Raw genomic sequence first — 20,031 nt, 5'->3', positions numbered from 1 at the left:
ACACGCTTCAAAACTCACCAAACTGAACGCACACATCAGGACTGGCTAAAATTGTGATCTAATAAAAAAACCTAACCCCAAATTTAAAAATTGCGCTCTAGAGCAATTTTTGAATAAAACGGAGAAAAAACTGCTCCTCGGATGAAAAAACTGACAAAACTGCCTGTAACTCCCACTGGAAACAAAAACCTCTATGTAGGTCTCACTTAGACCTACATTTCATAAATTGACAACCCCCAGCAAAAATCAACAGGAAGTTTGCTATTCCCCCTTCAAAACAAATTTTTTGTAAAAACCGGTCACCTTCCTTCAAAAACAAACTCCTCTGAGCGCGTTTGTCGTTTCGCCTTCAAACTAACACAGGAGAGAGATTGAACCCTTGTGATTACAATGACAGAAGCGCTTTTTTTCTAACTGCTCCGGTTTTGATTTTATGACACTTCAAAGACCCGCTGCACTGATGCTGCTGCGCTGCTGTTTTTTTAAGATGGCTGCTTAAAAGCAGGAAGCACCAACGTGCCCACACAATGCAGACAAGGTAGGTACACTACACAAAAGTCTTGGGACACTTCAGACTAAAAGTAGACAAAAGTATTGGGACACTTATGACTATCACTGGACAAAAGTATTGGGACAGTTAGGACTAGCACCTGCCAAATGCGCGGGCCCGACCAATGCTGCTTGCAGCTTTAATTTATATATATATTTATATATATATATTTATTTTATATATATGATATATATTATTTATATATATTTATTTATTTATATATGCACCTTATTGCTTTTTTATCCTGCACTACCATGAGCTTATGTAACGAAATGTCGTTCTTATCTGTGCTGTACAGTTCAAATTTGAATGACAATAAAAAGGAAGTCTAGTCTACGAATGACAATAAAAAGGAAGTCAGTAACATATGTCATTTATCATTCTAATATTTGGTCAACATTATAAAGGACAAATGGTAGAAAATGAATTATTAATCTACTTGTTGATATCTGCTTACATTCTCTTTCAACATGTTCTATCTACACTTCTGTTCAAATGTAATAATCACTTATTCTTCTCTTCTTTGATACTTGACATTAGTTTTGGATGATACCACACATTTGGGTATTAATCCGATACCAAGTAGTTACAGGATCATACATTGGTCATATTCAAAGTCCAGGGACATACAGTGGGGCAAAAAAGTATTTAGTCAGCCACCAATTGTGCAAGTTCTCCCACTTAAAATGATGACAGAGGTCTGTCATTTTCATCATAGGTACACTTCAACTGTGAGAGACAGAATGTGAAAAAAAATCCAGGAATTCACATGGTAGGATTTTTAAATAATTTATTTGTAAATTATGGTGGAAAATAAGTATTTAGTCAATAACAAAAATTCAACTCAATACTTTGTAATATAACCTTTGTTGGCAATAACAGAGGTCAAACGATTACTATAGGTCTTTACCAGGTTTGCACACACAGTAGCTGGTATTTTGGCCCATTCCTCCATGCAGATCTTCTCGAGAGCAGTTATGTTTTGGGGCTGTCGCCGAGCAACACAGACTTTCAACTCCCTCCACAGATTTTCTATGGGGTTGAGGTCTGGAGACTGGCTAGGCCACTCCAGGACTTTCAAATGCTTCTTACGGAGCCACTCCTTCGTTGCCCGGGCGGTGTGTTTGGGATCATTGTCATGCTGGAAGACCCAGCCACGTTTTATCTTCAAAGCTCTCACGGATGGAAGGAGGTTTTGGCTCAAAATCTCTCGATACATGGCCCCATTCATTCTTTCCTTAACACGGATCAGTCGGCCTGTCCCCTTAGCAGAAAAACAGCCCCAAAGCATGATGTTTCCACCTCCATGCTTCACGTAGGTATGGTGTTCTTGGGATGCAACTCAGTATTCTTCTTTCTCCAAACACGACGAGTTGAGTTTGTACCAAAAAGTTCTATTTTGGTTTCATCTGACCACATGACATTCATCCCAATCCTCTGCTGTATCATCCATGTGCTCTCTGGCAAACTTCAGACGGGCCTGGACATGCACTGGCTTAAGCAGGATTTGATTCCCTGTCGGCGTATTGTGTTATTGATGGTAACCTTTGTTACTTTGGTCCCAGCTCTCTGCAGGTCATTCACCAGGTCTCCCCGTGTGGTTCTGTGATTTTTGCTCACCGTTCTCATGATCATTTTGACCCCACGGGATGAGATCTTGCGTGGAGCCCCAGATCGAGGGAGATTATCAGTGGTCTTGTATGTCTTCCATTTTCTGATAATTGCTCCCACAGTTGATTGTTTCACACCAAGCTGCTTGCCTATTGTAGATTCACTCTTCACAGTCTGGTGCAGGTCTACAATTCTTTTCCTGGTGTCCTTCGACAGCTCTTTGGTCTTGGCCATAGTGGAGTTTGGAGTCTGACTGTTTGAGGCTGTGGACAGGTGTCTTTTATACAGATAACCAGTTCAAACAGGTGCCATTAATACAGGTAACAAGTGGAGAACAGAAGAGCTTCTTAAAGAAGAAGTTACAGGTCTGTGAGCGCCAGAGATCTTCCTTGTTTGAAGTGACCAAATACTTATTTTCCACCATAATTTACAAATAAATTCTTTAAAATTCCTAGAATGTGAATTCCTGTATTTTTTTTCACATTCTGTCTCTCACAGTTGAAGTGTACCTATGATGAAAATTACAGACCTCTGTCATCATTTTAAGTGGGAGAACTTGCACAATCGGTGGCAGACTAAATACTTTTTTGCCCCACTGTATGTCCTGAGTTTATAAATATCATCTACATTTTTTAAAAACGAAAAAAGATTTTGTGATACTTAAAAATATCGATGTAATCATAGTAGTATCGACTAGATACGCTATTGTACTTGGTATCATTACAGTGGATGTCAGGTGTAGATCCACCCGGTGAGCTATTGTATCCTCCTACGGTGTGTAGTGAAGCATGTTTAGCTATTCCTCGTCCTGCAGTGATAATAATACTTTATTTGTCGCCATGGAGACGAGGATTAGTGATTTAGAAGTAGCTAAAACACTGGCGACTGCGGATGGACTTTAGTCGCTATCTAGCCATGTCTTAAAATAAAGCACCTCTTCCTGAGGGCGTTTCAGTGTTGTAACTTCACCTTTTTCGTTAGTTTTTAAGCCAAAATGCGTACTTTTCAGAGGCGGTATAGTACCGAATATGGTTCATTAGTATCGTAGTACTATACTAGCACCGGTATACCGTACAACCCTAATGTGGAGTGAAGATAATAAACATTTCTAACCAGATCCTCCAAGGTCGCCGGATCCCCACAGGCTCCCGGAATCTTTTCACTGCAAACAGAAATATGTTATTGTTGTCACAGATTGAGTTTTTTTCAACAATGTCTCTGCCGAGCCTCTTGAGGAATCCAGCTGAATGCCTCTTGATGCCGAGCAGCACAAAACTAAATAAATCCTCCCAACACCAGACGCCTATTATCCATCCATCCATTTTCTACCGCTTATTCCCTTCGGGGTCGCGCTGGAGCCTATCTCAGCTACAATCGGGCGGAAGGCGGTTTACACTAGGGATGTCCCGATCCGATATTTGGATCGGATCGGCCGCCGATATTTGCCAAAAATTGCGTATCGGCAAGGTATGGGAAAATGCTGATCCAGATCCAGTTTTTAAAAAAAACTCCAGTCCGTGTTTTCCAACGCACCGATTTAAATAATACATTCCACTTTTCTGCTGCTCCCTAATTTCCGTTCCGCATTTTCCAGCACACCTTCAACACATGCACAGGTCTGTGGATTCTCACGCAGTTGCTTTTAGCTGCTGGCATTACACGACAGACTCTTCTCACTCTTTCCTGTGTCTCCCTCTCACAGACAGCAAGTGCACCTTCTTACATACGTCACATACTGTCACATCATACGTCACATACTGTCACATCATACGTCACATACTGTCACGTCATACGTCACATACTGTCACGTCATACGTCACATACTGTCACGTCATACGTCACATACTGTCACGTCATACGTCACATACTGTCACGTCATACGTCACATACTGTCACGTCATACGTCACATACTGTCACGTCATACGTCACATACTGTCACGTCATACGTCACATACTGTCACGTCATACGTCACATACGTATACGCCCTCCCCGAGCAGAGAGGTAGCAGCATGGCTAACGTTAGCTGTGATGCTAGCGCAGCCGTGCGAGCAACGCTCCCTCTATGGTGCTCGCCTGTGCAATTGCGCACTGCTCAAGCGTCCTCTGCGCATAGCAAATCTATGCCACGCACAAAATCTAATAATAAAAAAATAAGCGCATAACAATTTTCGACACGCGGACACGACAGAGAAAACAGTTTTCGTCATCATTGTTCAAATATTGTGACGTCTGTCGAGACGCTTATCTCCATTCGGTGCCACACGTCCACACCATCAAAATGCTGAGGCAAAAATTTCCACATCAACACCGTATGAAATAATTAGTGATTTTTTTAGTTGTGATTTCCTTCTCTGCATGAAAGTTTAAAAGTAGCATATATTAATGCAGTATGAAGAAGAATGTTTTAATGTAGACATTAGAGATGCGCGGATAGGCAATTATTTCATCCGCAACCGCATCAGAAAGTCGTCAACCATCCGCAATCCACCCGATCTAACATTTGATCAGAACCGCACCCGCCTGCACCCGCCCGTTGTTATATATCTAATATAGACGATGCAAGGCATTAGTGAGGTTATAAAGCTTTTGCCTGTTAAAGAAAGGAGACTGATCCAATGCAGCACAGACATTCGCGTGCCACGCTGTCACGACCCAGACGCACACCAGTGCGCAATCATATGGGAGCCGCGCTGAGCGCACCACCAAGCGCGTCTCGCTGCCGGCGACGGCCGGGTATATGGGCCCGACGTTCCAGCGCCATCCATTTTCAGGGCTAGTTGATTCGGCAGGTGGGTTGTTACACACTCCTTAGCGGGTTCCGATTTCCATGGCCACCGTCCTGCTGTCTATATCAACCAGGGTGAGCCCCACCCCTTTCGTGAGCGCACTGCGCGCGGAGTGACCCCTGTTACGCGCCCCCGGCAACAGGGGTGGCGGGCAGGTAAGCTGCGCGGGCGGAGCGCGCGGAGTGACCACTGTTACGAGCCCCCGGCCACGGGGGTGGCGGGCAGGTAAGCTGCTTACCTGCCGCGCGTGACGCCGGCCGCGGCGAAGGCGGACGAGGCGGGGTGTCGGTGCGGTGGGCGCGGTGGTGACCCTGGACGTGCGTCGGGCCCTTCTCGCGGATCGCCTCAGCTACGGCTCCCGGTGGGGCCCTCTCGGGGGAAGGGGCCTCGGTCCCGGACCCCGGCGAGGCGTCCCTTCTCCGCTCCGTAAAAGTGTCCATCTCTTCTTTTTTTTTCTTCTTCTGTTGTGGCATATGCTGCAGGTGCCTGCTCGTTTTTCGTATGTGGGTAACAACATTTAACTATGTATATATATTTACCAATTGGTTTAACTGCCACCCGCCTGAATCTATTTAAAATCTAATTTTTTTTTATTTCAACCGCCCGACCCGACCCGACCCGACCCGCGGATAAAATCTAATTTTTTTTTATTTCATCCGCCCGATCCGCGGATAATCCGCGGACTCCGCGGTTGTGCCCGCAAACCGCGCATCTCTAGTAGACATGCAAGCCTTGAAAGAAAATGTTGAAAATCAAGACTACATTTCCTGCAAATGGGTGCATTTCTACCCGATATTTTAACTTTAGATTTATTCTCATATCAAACTCTTTTGGCTGTCTTTTTGACACTTACCCTCCACACCCTGGATTATAAATAATGTCAATAATTCAATGTGATTATCTTGTGTGATGACTGTATTATGATGATAGTATATATCTGATAGTATATATCTGTATCATGAAACAATTTAAGTGGACCCCGACTTAAACAAGTGTAAAAACTTATTGGGGTGTTACCATTTAGTGGTCAATTGTACGGAATATGTACTTCACTGTGCAACCTACTAATAAAAGTCTCAATCAATCAATCAAAACACATAGAATCATCATACTGCTGTGATTATATGCATCAAGTGTTCATTCAAGGCTAAGGCAAAATATCCACATACCGTATTTTCCGCACTATTAGCCGCACCTAAAAACCACAAATTTACTCAAAAGCTGACAGTGCGGCTTATAACCCGGTGCGCTTTATATATGGATTAATATTAAGATTCATTTTCATAAAGTTTCGGTCTCGCAACTACGGTAAACAGCCGCCATCTTTTTTCCCCGTAGAAGAGGAAGTGCTTCTTCTTCTACGCAAGCAACCGCCAAGGTAAGCACCCGCCCCCATAGAACAGGAAGCGCTTCTTCTACTGTAAGCAACCACCCGCCCCCGTAGAAGAAGAAGAAGCGCGCGGATATTACGTTTCATTTCCTTTGTGTGTTTACATCTGTAAAGACCACAAAATGGCTCCTACTAAGCGACAGGTTTCCGGTTCATGAAAAGACGCAATCTCTCCATCCGCACACGGACTACTATTTCACAGCAACTGCCTAAAGACTTTCAAGAAAAGCTGGCTACTTTCCGTGCATATTGTAAAAACAAGATAGCTGAAAAAAAGATCCGGCCAGAGAACATTATCAACATGGACGAGGTTCCACTGACTTTTGATATTCCTGTGAACCGCACTGTGGATACAACGGGAGCACGTACGGTGAATATTCGCACCACAGGGAATGAGAAGTCATCCTTCACTGTGGTTCTAGCTTGCCATGCTAATGGCCAGAAACTTCCACCCATGGTGATATTCAAAAGGAAGACCTTGCCAAAAGAGACCTTTCCAGCCGGCGTCATCATAAAAGCTAACTCGAAGGGATGGATGGATGAAGAAAAGATGAGCGAGTGGTTAAGGTAAGTTTACGCGAAGAGGCCGGGTGGCTTTTTTCACGCAGCTCCGTCCATGTTGATATACGACTCCATGCACGCCCACATCACGCTGGTTTTTAATATATTATTAAAGTTTGACTGACCTATCTGACTGTTTTTTTGACATTCCCTTTAGCGCAGTTAGATGCGGCTTATAACACGGGGCGGCTTATGGTGCGGAAAATACGGTATATATCGTGTATCGCAATATGGCCTTAAAATATGGCAATATTAAAAAAAGGCCATATCGCCCAGCCCTAGTTCAATGATGCCATTTCTGTTTGTCATGTATCATTTTGTCTATTTTGTGTTTATCCTTGAATAAACAGGTCAGTTTCTTGTTACCAACCATTGTGTATTATTCAAACTCCCCTAATTCAGCTGGCTAGTTGTTATCAAGAGTACTAAAACCCTTTTCAACATGATTCTGACAACTAAGTAGGCTAAATAACTTTAAACTCTAATACATGCTCGGATAGGCAAGTATCGGTCAGTATCGGTATCGGAAATGCAAAAACAATATCGGTATCGGATCGGAAGTGCAAAAACCTGGATCGGGACATCCCTAGGGTACACCCTGGACAAGTCGCTACCTCATCGCAGAGCCGCCTATTAATAAACGACTAAGTGGAGGTGCATCGATGGGCTCCATTGTGCAGCGCTGGGCTCGCTGCGGCGCCGCTTGATGAAATCACTGCAAGTGCGTTGACCTTTCACAAAGCACAAAGTGCTGAGTGTATCCAGCACACTCAGATGCACTCGCCATGGCCCACATTCTCCAAGTCAGCTGCAGGAATCACAAGTTGTTTATCATTGTTCCTGCACAGTATATCCACTCTTACAGCCCACAGCGGCTCAGCAACCTGCGGCTCTTTCGCTCCCTGGAGCTTTTAAAAAATGTGCCGGCCCAGTCACATAATATCTACGGCTTTTCACACACACAAGTGAATGCAAGGCATACTTGGTCAACAGCCATACAGGTCACACTGAGGGTGGCCGTATAAACAAGTTTAACACTGTTACAAATATGCGCCACATTGTGAACCCACACCAAACAAGAATGACAAACACGTTTCAGGAGAACATCCGCACCGTAACACAACATAAACACAACAGAACAAATACCCAGAACCCCTTGCAGCACTAACTCCCCCCCCCTACCCCCCTACCCCTCACCTCTCCTCATGCTCTCTCAGGGAGAGCATGTCCCAAATTCCAAGCTGCTGTTTTGAGACACTTACATCATGTGTTGTCTTCATTATAACACTTATATAAGGCTTTTAAAGTCATTTTGATAGTAGGCTAATATAGCGAATATAGACACTTACATCATGTGTTGTCTTCATTATAACACTTATATAAGACTTTTAAAGTCATTTTGATAGTAGGCTAATATAGACACTTACATCATGTGTTGTCTTCATTATAACACTTATATAAGGCTTTTAAAGTCATTTTGATAGTAGGCTAATATAGCGAATATAGACACTTACATCATGTGTTGTCTTCATTATAACACTTATATAAGACTTTTAAAGTCATTTTGATAGTAGGCTAATATAGACACTTACATCATGTGTTGTCTTCATTATAACACTTATATAAGGCTTTTAAAGTCATTTTGATAGTAGGCTGATATAGACACTTACATCATGTGTTGCCTTCATTATAACACTTGTATAAGGCATTTAAAGTCATTTTGATAGTTGGCTAATATGGACATGTTTTGCCTTCATTATAACACTTATAAAAGGCTTTTAAAGTCATTTTGATAGTAGGCTAATATAGCGAATATAGACACTTACATCATGTGTTGTCTTCATTATAACACTTATGTAAGACTTTTAAAGTCATTTTGATAGTAGGCTAATCTAGCGAATATAGACACTTACATCATGTGTTGTCTTCATTACAACACTTATATAAGGCTTTTAAAGTCATTTTGATAGTAGGCTAATATAGCTAATATAGACACTTACATCATGTGTTGTCTTCATTACAACACTTATATAAGGCTTTCAATTTGTGCGGCTCCAGACAGATTTGTTATGTATTTTTGGCCCAATATGACTCTTTTAACATTTAGTGTTTCCTACAAGAAGGAGCCACGAGTAGGAATGCTTCAACTTTGACATCTGCAGCTTCAAATTACAACAGGAAGTCAAATGAGGAAGTCACGTATGTTTACCACAATGTGTGTGTCATCAAACAAGCTGCGCATACAATATTAATAATGCTATTGTAATTATAATGTGTGATTTTAGTGGGGTTTTTTTGGTTTTTATTTAGCACAGCAACCTGGAATAATTTTTTGGGTTAATATTATTATATGTTTCGACTTTTAAAACACTTCCTTGTGGTCTACATAACATGTAATGATAGTTCTTAAGTCAAAATGTTGCATAGATGATGTTTTAGAAACCGTTTTCAAGCCATTTTCTGACCGTCTGTTCAAAATGCGCCGTTTTGACTGCGTTTTCTTGCCGCCATTTATGTCGTCGTTTTTAGCACTTCCATAACGAGCCTACTGACAGATGAAGTTTGAATAATACACTACTTTGTATTAAAAATTAAAAACAGCGGAGGATGCATCTGCATGTTGGAGTCAGTCTGCCCCACAACATGAGAATAGGAACTTAATGAATAAAGTGCAGCCTCGTGCAAAGCACTTTGGCTCAATTTTGACTAAGGCTGAAACGACGCGTCGACGTAGTCGACGTCATCGGTTACGTAAATACGTCGACGCCGTTTTTGTGCGTCGGCGCGTCGCATATTTACGTCACACTACTGTCATGGCGGAGCGCAAAGCAGACGATGCGAGCGAGGGGAAAAAAGCACGCCAAAAGTCGTCAAAAGTGTGGGAGTATTTCAATAAACGGCCTAATAATGTTGTTGTATGCACACTGTGTCGAGCGGAAATGGCCTATCATAGCAGCACAACGGCTATGAACGAACATTTGAAAAGAAAACCCCCGACAGCGTTCTTGCCATCACCATCAACAAGTCAATCGTCCGCGTGCGTATACGTTGTTATCATTACACAAAAACATGAATGTGTCATTTGTATCTGCGTTGTAAATTCATAAACTAAAGCACCGTTTCGCTCTGAGAGGCGCGTTTGGCGTGCCTGTTCAGTGTTTACAAAGACGCGCTCCTCTTTAACGCTGTGGAGAGGCGGCGGCGGCGAGCGAGCGACGAGGCGGGGCGCGCCGGGAGCGACGCCGCAATCGTGCCCAGGTGCGCGATCCGAGCGAGCGAGGAAGAGGAGCCGAAAAGCGAGGAGAGAAAAGAGTTGGAAGAGAAAAGACTGTGTAAAATTAAAAGATTGTAAACCTGACAAAGCCGTCTGGCGTTCAGTCTGTCGGTCCTGAAAGAACCCCACGGCACAAGACGTGTCACAAACGCTAACGTTAATTAGTTGTGCAAATACCTTTTACAACATTAACAGTTACATATACTATGTACAAACCAACAATTAACTTTCACTTTAATCATACTATCATTGTTGTGTTATTAAGCAAAATAAGCAATACTTTTACTTTTGTTGAAATGTTTACACTGTACACTTTTTTGTATTGGATGTTTAGCTTTATTTTTGCACATTTTAGCAAATAAGCAATACTTTTACTTTTGTTGAAATGTTTACACTTGTTACAGAATATTTCCGTTTTGCACTTTTTTGTATTGGATGTTTATCTTTATTTTTGCACATTTTAAAGCAAAATAAGCAATACTTTTACTTTTGAAATGCTTATACTATTCCAGAATATTAAGATTTGCACTGGATGTTTACTTTTATATTTGCACATTAAAAAGCAAATAAGCTACTTTTAATTTTGTTAAATGTTAAAAGTTTTAAATTTACATTGTTACAGAATATTTTGTCATGTTGTTGTCAATGTTGACTGAGTGGCCATACTTTTTTTTTTTGTAAATAAAAGCCATGCCTTTTGAAAAAACTGGCCTACATTTATTTTTTCCTCTTCATTTTAAATAAAAAAAATAATCGGTAAAAGGAAAAATAATCTATAGATTAATCGAAAAAATAATCTATAGATTAACCGATTAATCGAAAAAATAATCTATAGATTAATCGATAGAAAAATAATCGTTAGCTGCAGCCCTAATTTTGACCACAAATGGAAAAAAAACTCACTTATTGGGAAAAATTCCAAACGGCTTGTTTGGAGGAAGTATGAAGATTAGAGATGTCGATAAATGCGTTAAAATGTAATATCGGAAATTATCGGTATCGTTTTTTTTATTATCGGTATTTTTTTATTAAATCAACATAAAAAACACAAGATACACTTACAATTAGTGCACCAACCCAAAAAAACCTTCCTCATTCACACAAATGGGTTGTTTCTTTCTGTTATTAATATACATTATATATCAATATATATCAATACAGTCTGCAAGGGATACAGTCCGTAAGCACACATGATTGTGCGTGCTGCTGCTCCACTAATAGTACTAACCTTTAACACTTCATTTGACTCATTTTCATTCATTACTAGTTTCTATGTAACTGTTTTTATATTGTTTTACTTTCTTTTTTATTCAAGAAAATGATTTTTAATTTATTTATCTTATTTTTATTTATTTTTTAAAGTACCTTATCTTCACCATACCTGGTTGTCCAAATTAGGCAGAATAATGTGTTAATTCCACGACTGTATATATCGGTAGATATCGGTATCGGTTGATATCGGTATTGGTAATTAAAGAGTTGGACAATATCAGAATATCGGATATCGGCAAAAAGCCATTATCGGACATCTCTAATGAAGATTGTTTTAGAAATATCTTTGCCATCAAATTTATTTTACTACCGTATTTTCCGCACCATAAACCGCCCTGGGTTATAAGCCGCGCCTTCAATGAACGGCATATTTCAAAACTTTGTCCACCTATAAGCCGCCCCGTGTTGTAAGCCGCATCTAACTGCGCTAAAGGAATGTCAAAAAAACAGTCAGATAGGTCAGTCAAACTTTAATAATATATTAAAAACCAGCGTGATGTGGGCGCGCATGGAGTCGTATATCAACATGGACGGAGCTGCGTGAAAAAAGCCACCCGGCCTCTTCGCGTAAACTTCCCTTAACCACTCGCTCACCTTTTCTTCATCCATCCATCCCTTCGAGTTAGCTTTTATGATGACGCCGGCTGGAAAGGTCTCTTTTGGCAAGGTCTTCCTTTTGAATATCACCATGGGTGGAAGTTTCTGGCCATTAGCATGGCAAGCTAGAACCACAGTGAAGGATGACTTCTCATTCCCTGTGGTGCGAATATTCACCGTACGTGCTCCCGTTGTATCCACAGTGCGGTTCACAGGAATATCAAAAGTCAGTGGAACCTCGTCCATGTTGATAATGTTCTCTGGCCGGATCTTTTTTTCAGCTATCTTGTTTTTACAATATGCACGGAAAGTAGCCAGCTTTTCTTGAAAGTCTTTAGGCAGTTGCTGTGAAATAGTAGTCCGTGTGCGGATGGAGAGATTGCGTCTTTTCATGAACCGGATCCCTGTCGCTTAGTAGGAGCCATTTTGTGGTCTTTACAGATGTAAACACACAAAGGAAATGAAACGTAATATCCGCGCCCTTCTTCTTCTTCTACGGGGGCGGGTGGTTGCTTACAGTAGAAGAAGAAGCGCTTCCTGTTCTATGGGGGCGGGTGCTTACCTTGGCGGTTGCTTGCCGTAGAAGAAGAAGCGCTTCCTCTTCTACGGGGAAAAAAGATGGCGGCTGTTTACCGTAGTTGCGAGACCTAAACTTTATGAAAATGAATCTTAATATTAATCCATATATAAAGCGCACCGGGTTATAAGCCGCACTGTCAGCTTTTGAGTAAATTTGTGGTTTTTAGGTGCGGCTAATAGTGCGGAAAATACGGTATATTATATTATCCATCCATCCATCCATTTTCTACGCTATTCCCCACACAAAGCAAGGTTATTTAAGTTGTTGCTATCCTTCTTTGTGTGGACATTGTTGATTGTCATGTCATGTACGGATGTACTTTGTCGACGCCGTAAGTTTTTGCTGTCGTCCAGCATTCTGTTTCTGTTTACTTTGTAGCCAGTTCAGTTTTACTTTCGATTTGCATAGCCACTGCCTTTTCCTTTCCCGTTTGTTCATTTTTGGTTTAAGCATTACATACCTTTTTACCTGCACACTGCCTCCCACTGTGGTCTGCACATTGGGATCACAACAAACCATCCTTTGTCTCACCTGACACATTCCGACTTTTACAAAGCAATTAACTGTCACGACATGGGACTATGGCGACGCAAATGATTGCGTGGGTTGCTTTCCCGGAATGCAAGCGAACCAGACTGGACAAGGTGTGCAGGTAAATAAATGATTTAATTCTGACTATAGCAAAAAGTGTAAACAAAAGGCGCGCACAAGGCAGAGAACAAACTTGGCTATGAACAAAACTAACACTTAGACAAAAACTATGGACATGAAACAAAACTACACTTACTGTGACGTGAAAAAACAAAACTTACGTGGCATGGCATGAAGCATAAACTATTGAATAAACAGGGCATGGTAATGACAATGTCGCCAGGACGACCAACAGAAAATGACCGGCTTAAATAACAGTGACATGATTGGCAACAGGTGCGTGAGTCCAAACAAATGACAGGTGAAACTAATAAGTAACCATGGTGACCAAACAAGGGAGCGTAAACATGAACTAAAAGAGTCTTAAACAACCAGAAAAAAACAAAACATAATCCAAACCACAGAACATGACATTAACTACCTGCTGCCACATACTGACATGGAGTACTATGTGGTTACTAGGGGTGTGGGGAAAAATCGATTCGAATTCGAATCGCGAAAAAATCTATTTTTTAATTTTAATTTTTTAAATTTTAATTTTAATTTTTTTTTAAATTAATCAATCCAACAAAACAATAAACAGCAATACCATAACAGTGCAATCCAATTCCAAAACCAAACCCGACCCAGCAACACTCAGAAGTGCAATAAACAGAGCAATTGAGAGGAGACACAAACACCACACAGAACAAACCAAAAGTAGTGAAACAAAAATAAATATTATCAACAACAGTATCAATATTAGTTACAATTTCAACATAGCAGTGATTAAAAATCCCTCATTGACATTATCATTAGACATTTATAAAAAATAAAAACAAATGAACAATAGTGTCACAGTGGCTTACACTTGCATCGCATCTCATAAGCTTGACAACACACTGTGTCCAATATTTTCACAAAGATAAAATAAGTCATATTTTTAGGTCATTTAATAGTTAAAACAAATTTATATTATTGCAATCAGTTGATAAAACATTGTCCTTTACAATTATAAAAGATTTTTACTCTGCTTGCATGTCAGCAGACTGGGGTAGATCCTGCTGAGATCCTATGTATTGAATGAATAGAGAATTGTTTTGAATCGGGAAAAAAATCGTTTTTGAATCGAGAATCGTGTTGAATTGAAAAAAAAATATCGATTTTGAATCGAATCGTGACCCCAACAATTGATATTAAATCGAATCGTGGGACAACCAAAGATTCACAGCCCTAGTGGTTACCCTGTCGAGTTTTACACAGCACAGACACTAAGCAACGGCACATTATTTGCAGATTATTAGGGCCCGCGTGGCCCATTGTAAAAGGAATCCCAACGGGAGTCCTTTTACAATGGGACATAAGGACCTATTGTTTTTCTAAGGTTTTATTATTATTCCGCCGCCTCTTTGAGCACTATTTGACCCACTTAACATGCTTCAAAACTCACCATATTTGACCCACACATCAGGACCTGCGAAAATTGTCTTTTAATAAAAAAACCGAACCCCAAAACTCAAAATTGCGCTCTAGCGCCCCCTAGAAAGAAAACTGCTTATAACTCCCAGTATGAATGTTGTAGAGACATGAAACAAAAAACCTCTATGTAGGGCTCACTTAGCCCTACTTTTCATTAATTAATTTTCTCGGGCAGAAATCAACAGGAAGTTGGCAATTCCCCCTTCAAGACAAAAATGTACTAAAAACAGTCACTTTTGCCTCTTTGAGCTGTAATTTGACCCTCTTAACATGCTTCAAAACTCACCGAACTGAACACACACATCAGGACTAGCAGAAATTGCGATCTAATAAAAAACCTAACCCCAAATTTAAAAATTGCGCTCTAGAGCAATTTTTGAATAAAACGGAGAAAAAACTGCTCCTCGGAAGAAAAAAATGACAAAACTGCCTGTAACTCCCACTGGGAAGGTCGGAGAGACATGAAACAAAAACCTCTATGTAGGTCTCACTTAGACCTACATTTCATAAATTGACAACCCCCAGCAAAAATCAACAGGAAGTTTGCTATTCCCCCTTCAAAACAACATTTTTGTAAAAACCGGTCACCTTCCTTCAAAATTTATCTCCTCTGAGCGCGTTTGTCGTTTAGGCTTCAAACTAACACAGGAGAGAGATTGAACCCTTGTGTATAAAAGTATAGAACAGCTTTTTAATACCTGCTCCGGTTTTGATTTTATGACCCTTCAAAGACCCGCTGCACTGATGCTGCTGCGCTGCTGTTTTTTTAAGATGGCTGCTCAAAAGCAGGAAGCACCAGCGTGCCCACACAATGCAGACAAGGTAGGTACACTAGACAAAAGTCTTGGGACACTTCAGACTAAAAGTAGACAAAAGTATTGGGACACTTAGGACCAGAGGTGGGTAGAGTAGCCAGAAATTGTACTCAAGTAAGAGTACTGTTACTTTAGAGATTTATTACTCAAGTAAAAGTAAGGAGTAGTCACCCAAATATTTACTTGAGGAAAAGTAAAAAGTATGTTACTACTCAAGTACTAAGTAACTGATGAGTAACATACACACTCATATCATACATATATATATATATATATATATACATACATACATATACATTGATATACATTGATATATATATATATATATATATATATATATATATATATATATATATATATATATATATATATATATATATATACAGTATATAATTTATATTTATTTATTTTGCTGTTTTTGTTTACATGTTAAAGGTGTTTTAATGAATATACATGCATGTTTAACATATAGATTCCTTTCTTTAATGAAGACTAGAATATAAGTTGGTGTATTACCTGATTCTGATGACTTGCGTTGATTGTAATCAGACAGTCGTGATGATAACGTCCACGTTTTCAAATGGAGGAGAAGAAAAGTTCCTCCTTTCTGTCTAATACCACATGAAAGTGGTGGGTTTTTGGCATCCTATTTGTCCAGCTTCCATATTCGTTTTTATACACTTTACAAGAAATATATTGGTGTCAAACTCCGTGGCTTGCTAGCTTGTTTACGCTGGCTTTCGGAGACTCTTGTTTTGAAAGCGCAGGCGCGATGGCGCGGCACTTTTATTGTGAAGACAGGAACGTCCTCATGTGCGGTCAGTATTGAGGCTTTTGACGGTACGGTTGAAATAAAACAAGTATCTTTTTTCCTTCACACTTTTGATTGATTGATTGGAACTTTTATTATTAGATTGTACAGTACAGTACATATTCCGTACAATTGACCACTAAATGGTAACACCCCAATAAGTTTTTCAACTTGTTTAAGTCGGGTCATGTGACCACCTGGCTCTGTTTGATTGGTCCAACGTCACCAGTGACTGCATCTGATTGGTGGAACGGAGTGAAACGTCACCAGTAAGACAGGCACTTTGAAGGTCTGTCTGACAGACCAAAACAAACAAAGCGTGCATTAACAGATCGATAAAAATTAGTAGCGAGTAGCGAGCTGAATGTAGATAAAAGTAGCGTAGTAAAAGTAGCGTTCCTTCTCTATAAATATACTTAAGTAAAAGTAAAAGTATGTTGCATTAAAACTACTCTTAGAAGTACAATTTATCCCAAAAGTTACTCAAGTAGATGTAACGGAGTAAATGTAGCGCGTTACTACCCACCTCTGCTTAGGACTAGCACCTGGCAAATACGCGGGCCAGACCAATGCTGCTTGCAGCTTTAATTATTATTGATTTGCAAAAAAAAATTGGACCAATTAGGTGAAATTGCATAATTTCCCATGAAAAACACTGGTTTAGGCTGCTCGCGGGCTCCTCATCACCACTTCAAGATGGCGGCCCAATTTCTCGCGTCACAGCAGCCAATGCTGCGTCTACTTATAAGATGTCTATGGTCAAAACAGCCTGATATTGACTATTAATCTAATGAAGTAGTATTGTTTTCTATTTTTTTTGTTACATTTGTCGCAACAATAACAAAAATATCATTGTTGGTGGGAGAGAGACACACTCACACATCAGCGTGCTGAAGGCGACGATGGCCAGAAGTCCCTGGATCAGAACCCCGAACCTGTCCGTCAGAGCGCCGTTGTCGCAGCCGTGAGGGTTGGCCTTGTTGATGTCGCTCATGTTGCTCACTTCCATGTTGGCCACTTTCATGTCCGCCAGGGACATTTTCACGGGGAATTGTCCGTACGTGTCCATCCCGTTACAGACAAACGCGCTCCTATTGTCCCTTTATCGCTGGGTTTTTTCTTAAAGCAAACGACGCCTGTTTCACTCGAACTAATGTTGGCTCATCTAAAGTCGTGTAAAGTTGGCGCTCAGTTTGCAACAAAAAAAACGAATGTTTATCCGGAATCATGTTTATGTCGAGGAAAAACAACTAAGACTGTGGGACGAGAGGAGGCGTAACTTCCGGTTTGTGTGTGTCAAAATAAAGGTATACGTTTTCAAGCTACGTGGAAACGGTCATCTTTTTAACCTGTTTTTACTCTTTATTAAACAAGCAACGTAAATCACAAACAACATGAAAAAATACGTGTTTTTTTTTTAACTTGTTTTTACTCTTTATTTAAACAAGCAACGTAACTCACAAACAGCATGGAAAAATACGTGTTTTTTTAAAGAGTTACTCTTTATTTAAACAAGCAACACGGAAAAATATGTGTTGTTTTTTTTAAACTTGTTTTTACTCTTTATTTAAACAAGCAACGTAAATCACAAACAACATGGAAAAATATGTGTTTTTTTTAAAAACTTGTTTTTACTCTTTATTTAAACAAGCAACATAAATCACAAACAACATGGAAAAATACGTGTTTTTTTAACTTGTTTTTACTCTTTATTTAAACAAGCCACACGGAAAAATATGTGTTTTTTTTTAAACTTGTTTTTACTCTTTATTTAAACAAGCAACGTAACTCACAAACAACATGGAAAAATACGTGGTTTTTTAAACTTGTTTTTACTCTTTATTTAAACAAGCAACGTAAATCACAAACAACATGGAAAAATACGTGTTTTTTTTAACTTGTTTTTTTACTCTTTATTTAAACAAGCAACACGGAATAATACGGATTTTTAAAAAACTTGTTTTTACTTTTTATTTAAACAAGCAACGTAAATCACAAACAACATGGAAAAATACGTGTTTTTTTTACTTGTTTTGACTCTTTATTTAAACAAACAACACGGAAAAATACGTGTGTTTTTTTAACTTGTTTTTACTCTTTATTTAAACAAGCAACGTAACTCACAAACAACATGGAAAAATATGTGGTTGTTTTTTTTAAACTTGTTTTTACTCTTTATTTAAACAAGCAACATAAATCACAAACAACATGGAAAAATACGTGTTTTTTTTAACTTGTTTTTACTCTTTATTTAAACAAGCCACACGGAAAAATATGTGTTTTTTTTTAAACTTGTTTTTACTCTTTATTTAAACAAGCAACGTAAATCACAAACAACATGGAAAAATACGTATTTTTTTAACTTGTTTTTTTACTCTTTATTTAAACAAGCAACACGGAATAATACGGATTTTTTTTAAACTTGTTTTTACTTTTTATTTAAACAAGCAACGTAAATCACAAACAACATGGAAAAATACGTGTGTTTTTTTACTTGTTTTGACTCTTTATTTAAACAAACAACACGGAAAAATACGTGTGTTTTTTTTAACTTGTTTTTACAACATGGAAAAATATGTGGGTTTTTTTTTAAACTTGGTTTTACTCTTTATTTAAACAAGCAACATAAATCACAAACAACATGGAAAAATACGTGTTTTTTTAACTTGTTTTTACTCTTTATTTAAACAAGCCACACGGAAAAATACGTGTTTTTTTTAACTTGTTTTTACTCTTTATTTAAACAAGCAATGTAAATCAAAAACATGGAAGAATATGTGTTTTTTTAAAACTTGTTTTTACTCTTTATTTAAACAAACAACATGGAAAAATATGTGTTTTTTTAAACTTGTTTTTACTCTTTATTTAAACAAGCAACACGAAAAAAACACGTGTTTATTTTTTTTAAACTTGTTTTTACTCCTTGTTTTAACTCACAAACAACATGGAAAAATATGTGTTTTTTTAAACTTGTTTTTACTCTTTATTTAAACAAGCAACACGGACAAATACATGTTTATTTTTTTTAAACTTGTTTTTACTCTTTATTTAAACAAGCAACTCACAAATAACATGGAAAAATACGTGTTTTTTTTTAACCAGTTTTTACTCTTTATTTAAACAAGCAACTCACAAACAACATGGAAAAATACGTGTTTTTTTTTAAAAACTTGTTTTTACTCTTTATTTAAACAAGCAACTCACAAACAACATGGAAAAATACGTGTGTTTTTTTTAAAACTTGTTTTTACTCTTTATTTAAACAAGCAACACGGAAAAATACGTGTGTTTTTTTTTAAACTTGTTTTTACTCTTTATTTAAACAAGCAACTCAACTCACAAACAACATGGAAAAATACATTTTTTTTTTAAACTTGTTTTTACTCTTTATTTAAACAAGCAATGTAACTCAAAAACATGGAAGAATATGTGTTTTTTTAAAACTTGTTTTTACTCTTTATTTAAACAAACAACATGGAAAAATATGTGTTTTTTTAAACTTGTTTTTACTCTTTATTCAAACAAGCAACACAAAAAAAACACATGTTTATTTATTTTTAACTTGTTTTTACTCCTTGTTTTAACTCACAAACAACATGGAAAAATATGTGTTTTTTTTAACTTGTTTTTACTCTTTATTTAAACAAGCAACACGGAAAAATACGTGTGTTTT

The 20,031-nt window shown here is 38.6% G+C and overlaps 1 protein-coding gene across 2 annotated transcripts in view; it reads right to left on the bottom strand.

Moving 5' to 3' along the window:
• Window positions 1-17,633, bottom strand: part of tmem110l (transmembrane protein 110, like) — a 52,627-nt gene extending 34,994 nt beyond the window's left edge. For both annotated transcript variants that reach the window (XR_009817667.1, XM_061983549.1), the window contains exons 1-2: window positions 17,238-17,633; window positions 3,275-3,323 (exon numbers count right to left, since the gene is read on the bottom strand). Coding sequence is in view for 1 of the 2 variants with exons in the window: in XM_061983549.1 (XP_061839533.1) it covers window positions 3,275-3,323; window positions 17,238-17,427 (239 nt within the window). In the remaining variant the exon portion in view is untranslated. The remainder of the gene's footprint in view (window positions 1-3,274; window positions 3,324-17,237) is intronic.
• Window positions 17,634-20,031: the final 2,398 nt, after the last annotated feature.

Source organism: Nerophis lumbriciformis, linkage group LG25 (assembly GCF_033978685.3).
Source record: "Nerophis lumbriciformis linkage group LG25, RoL_Nlum_v2.1, whole genome shotgun sequence".
Taxonomy (NCBI): Eukaryota; Metazoa; Chordata; class Actinopteri; order Syngnathiformes; family Syngnathidae; genus Nerophis; species Nerophis lumbriciformis.
The sequence above is the reverse complement of the archived record's forward strand: the minus strand, read 5'-3'. Positions and strand labels throughout refer to the sequence as shown.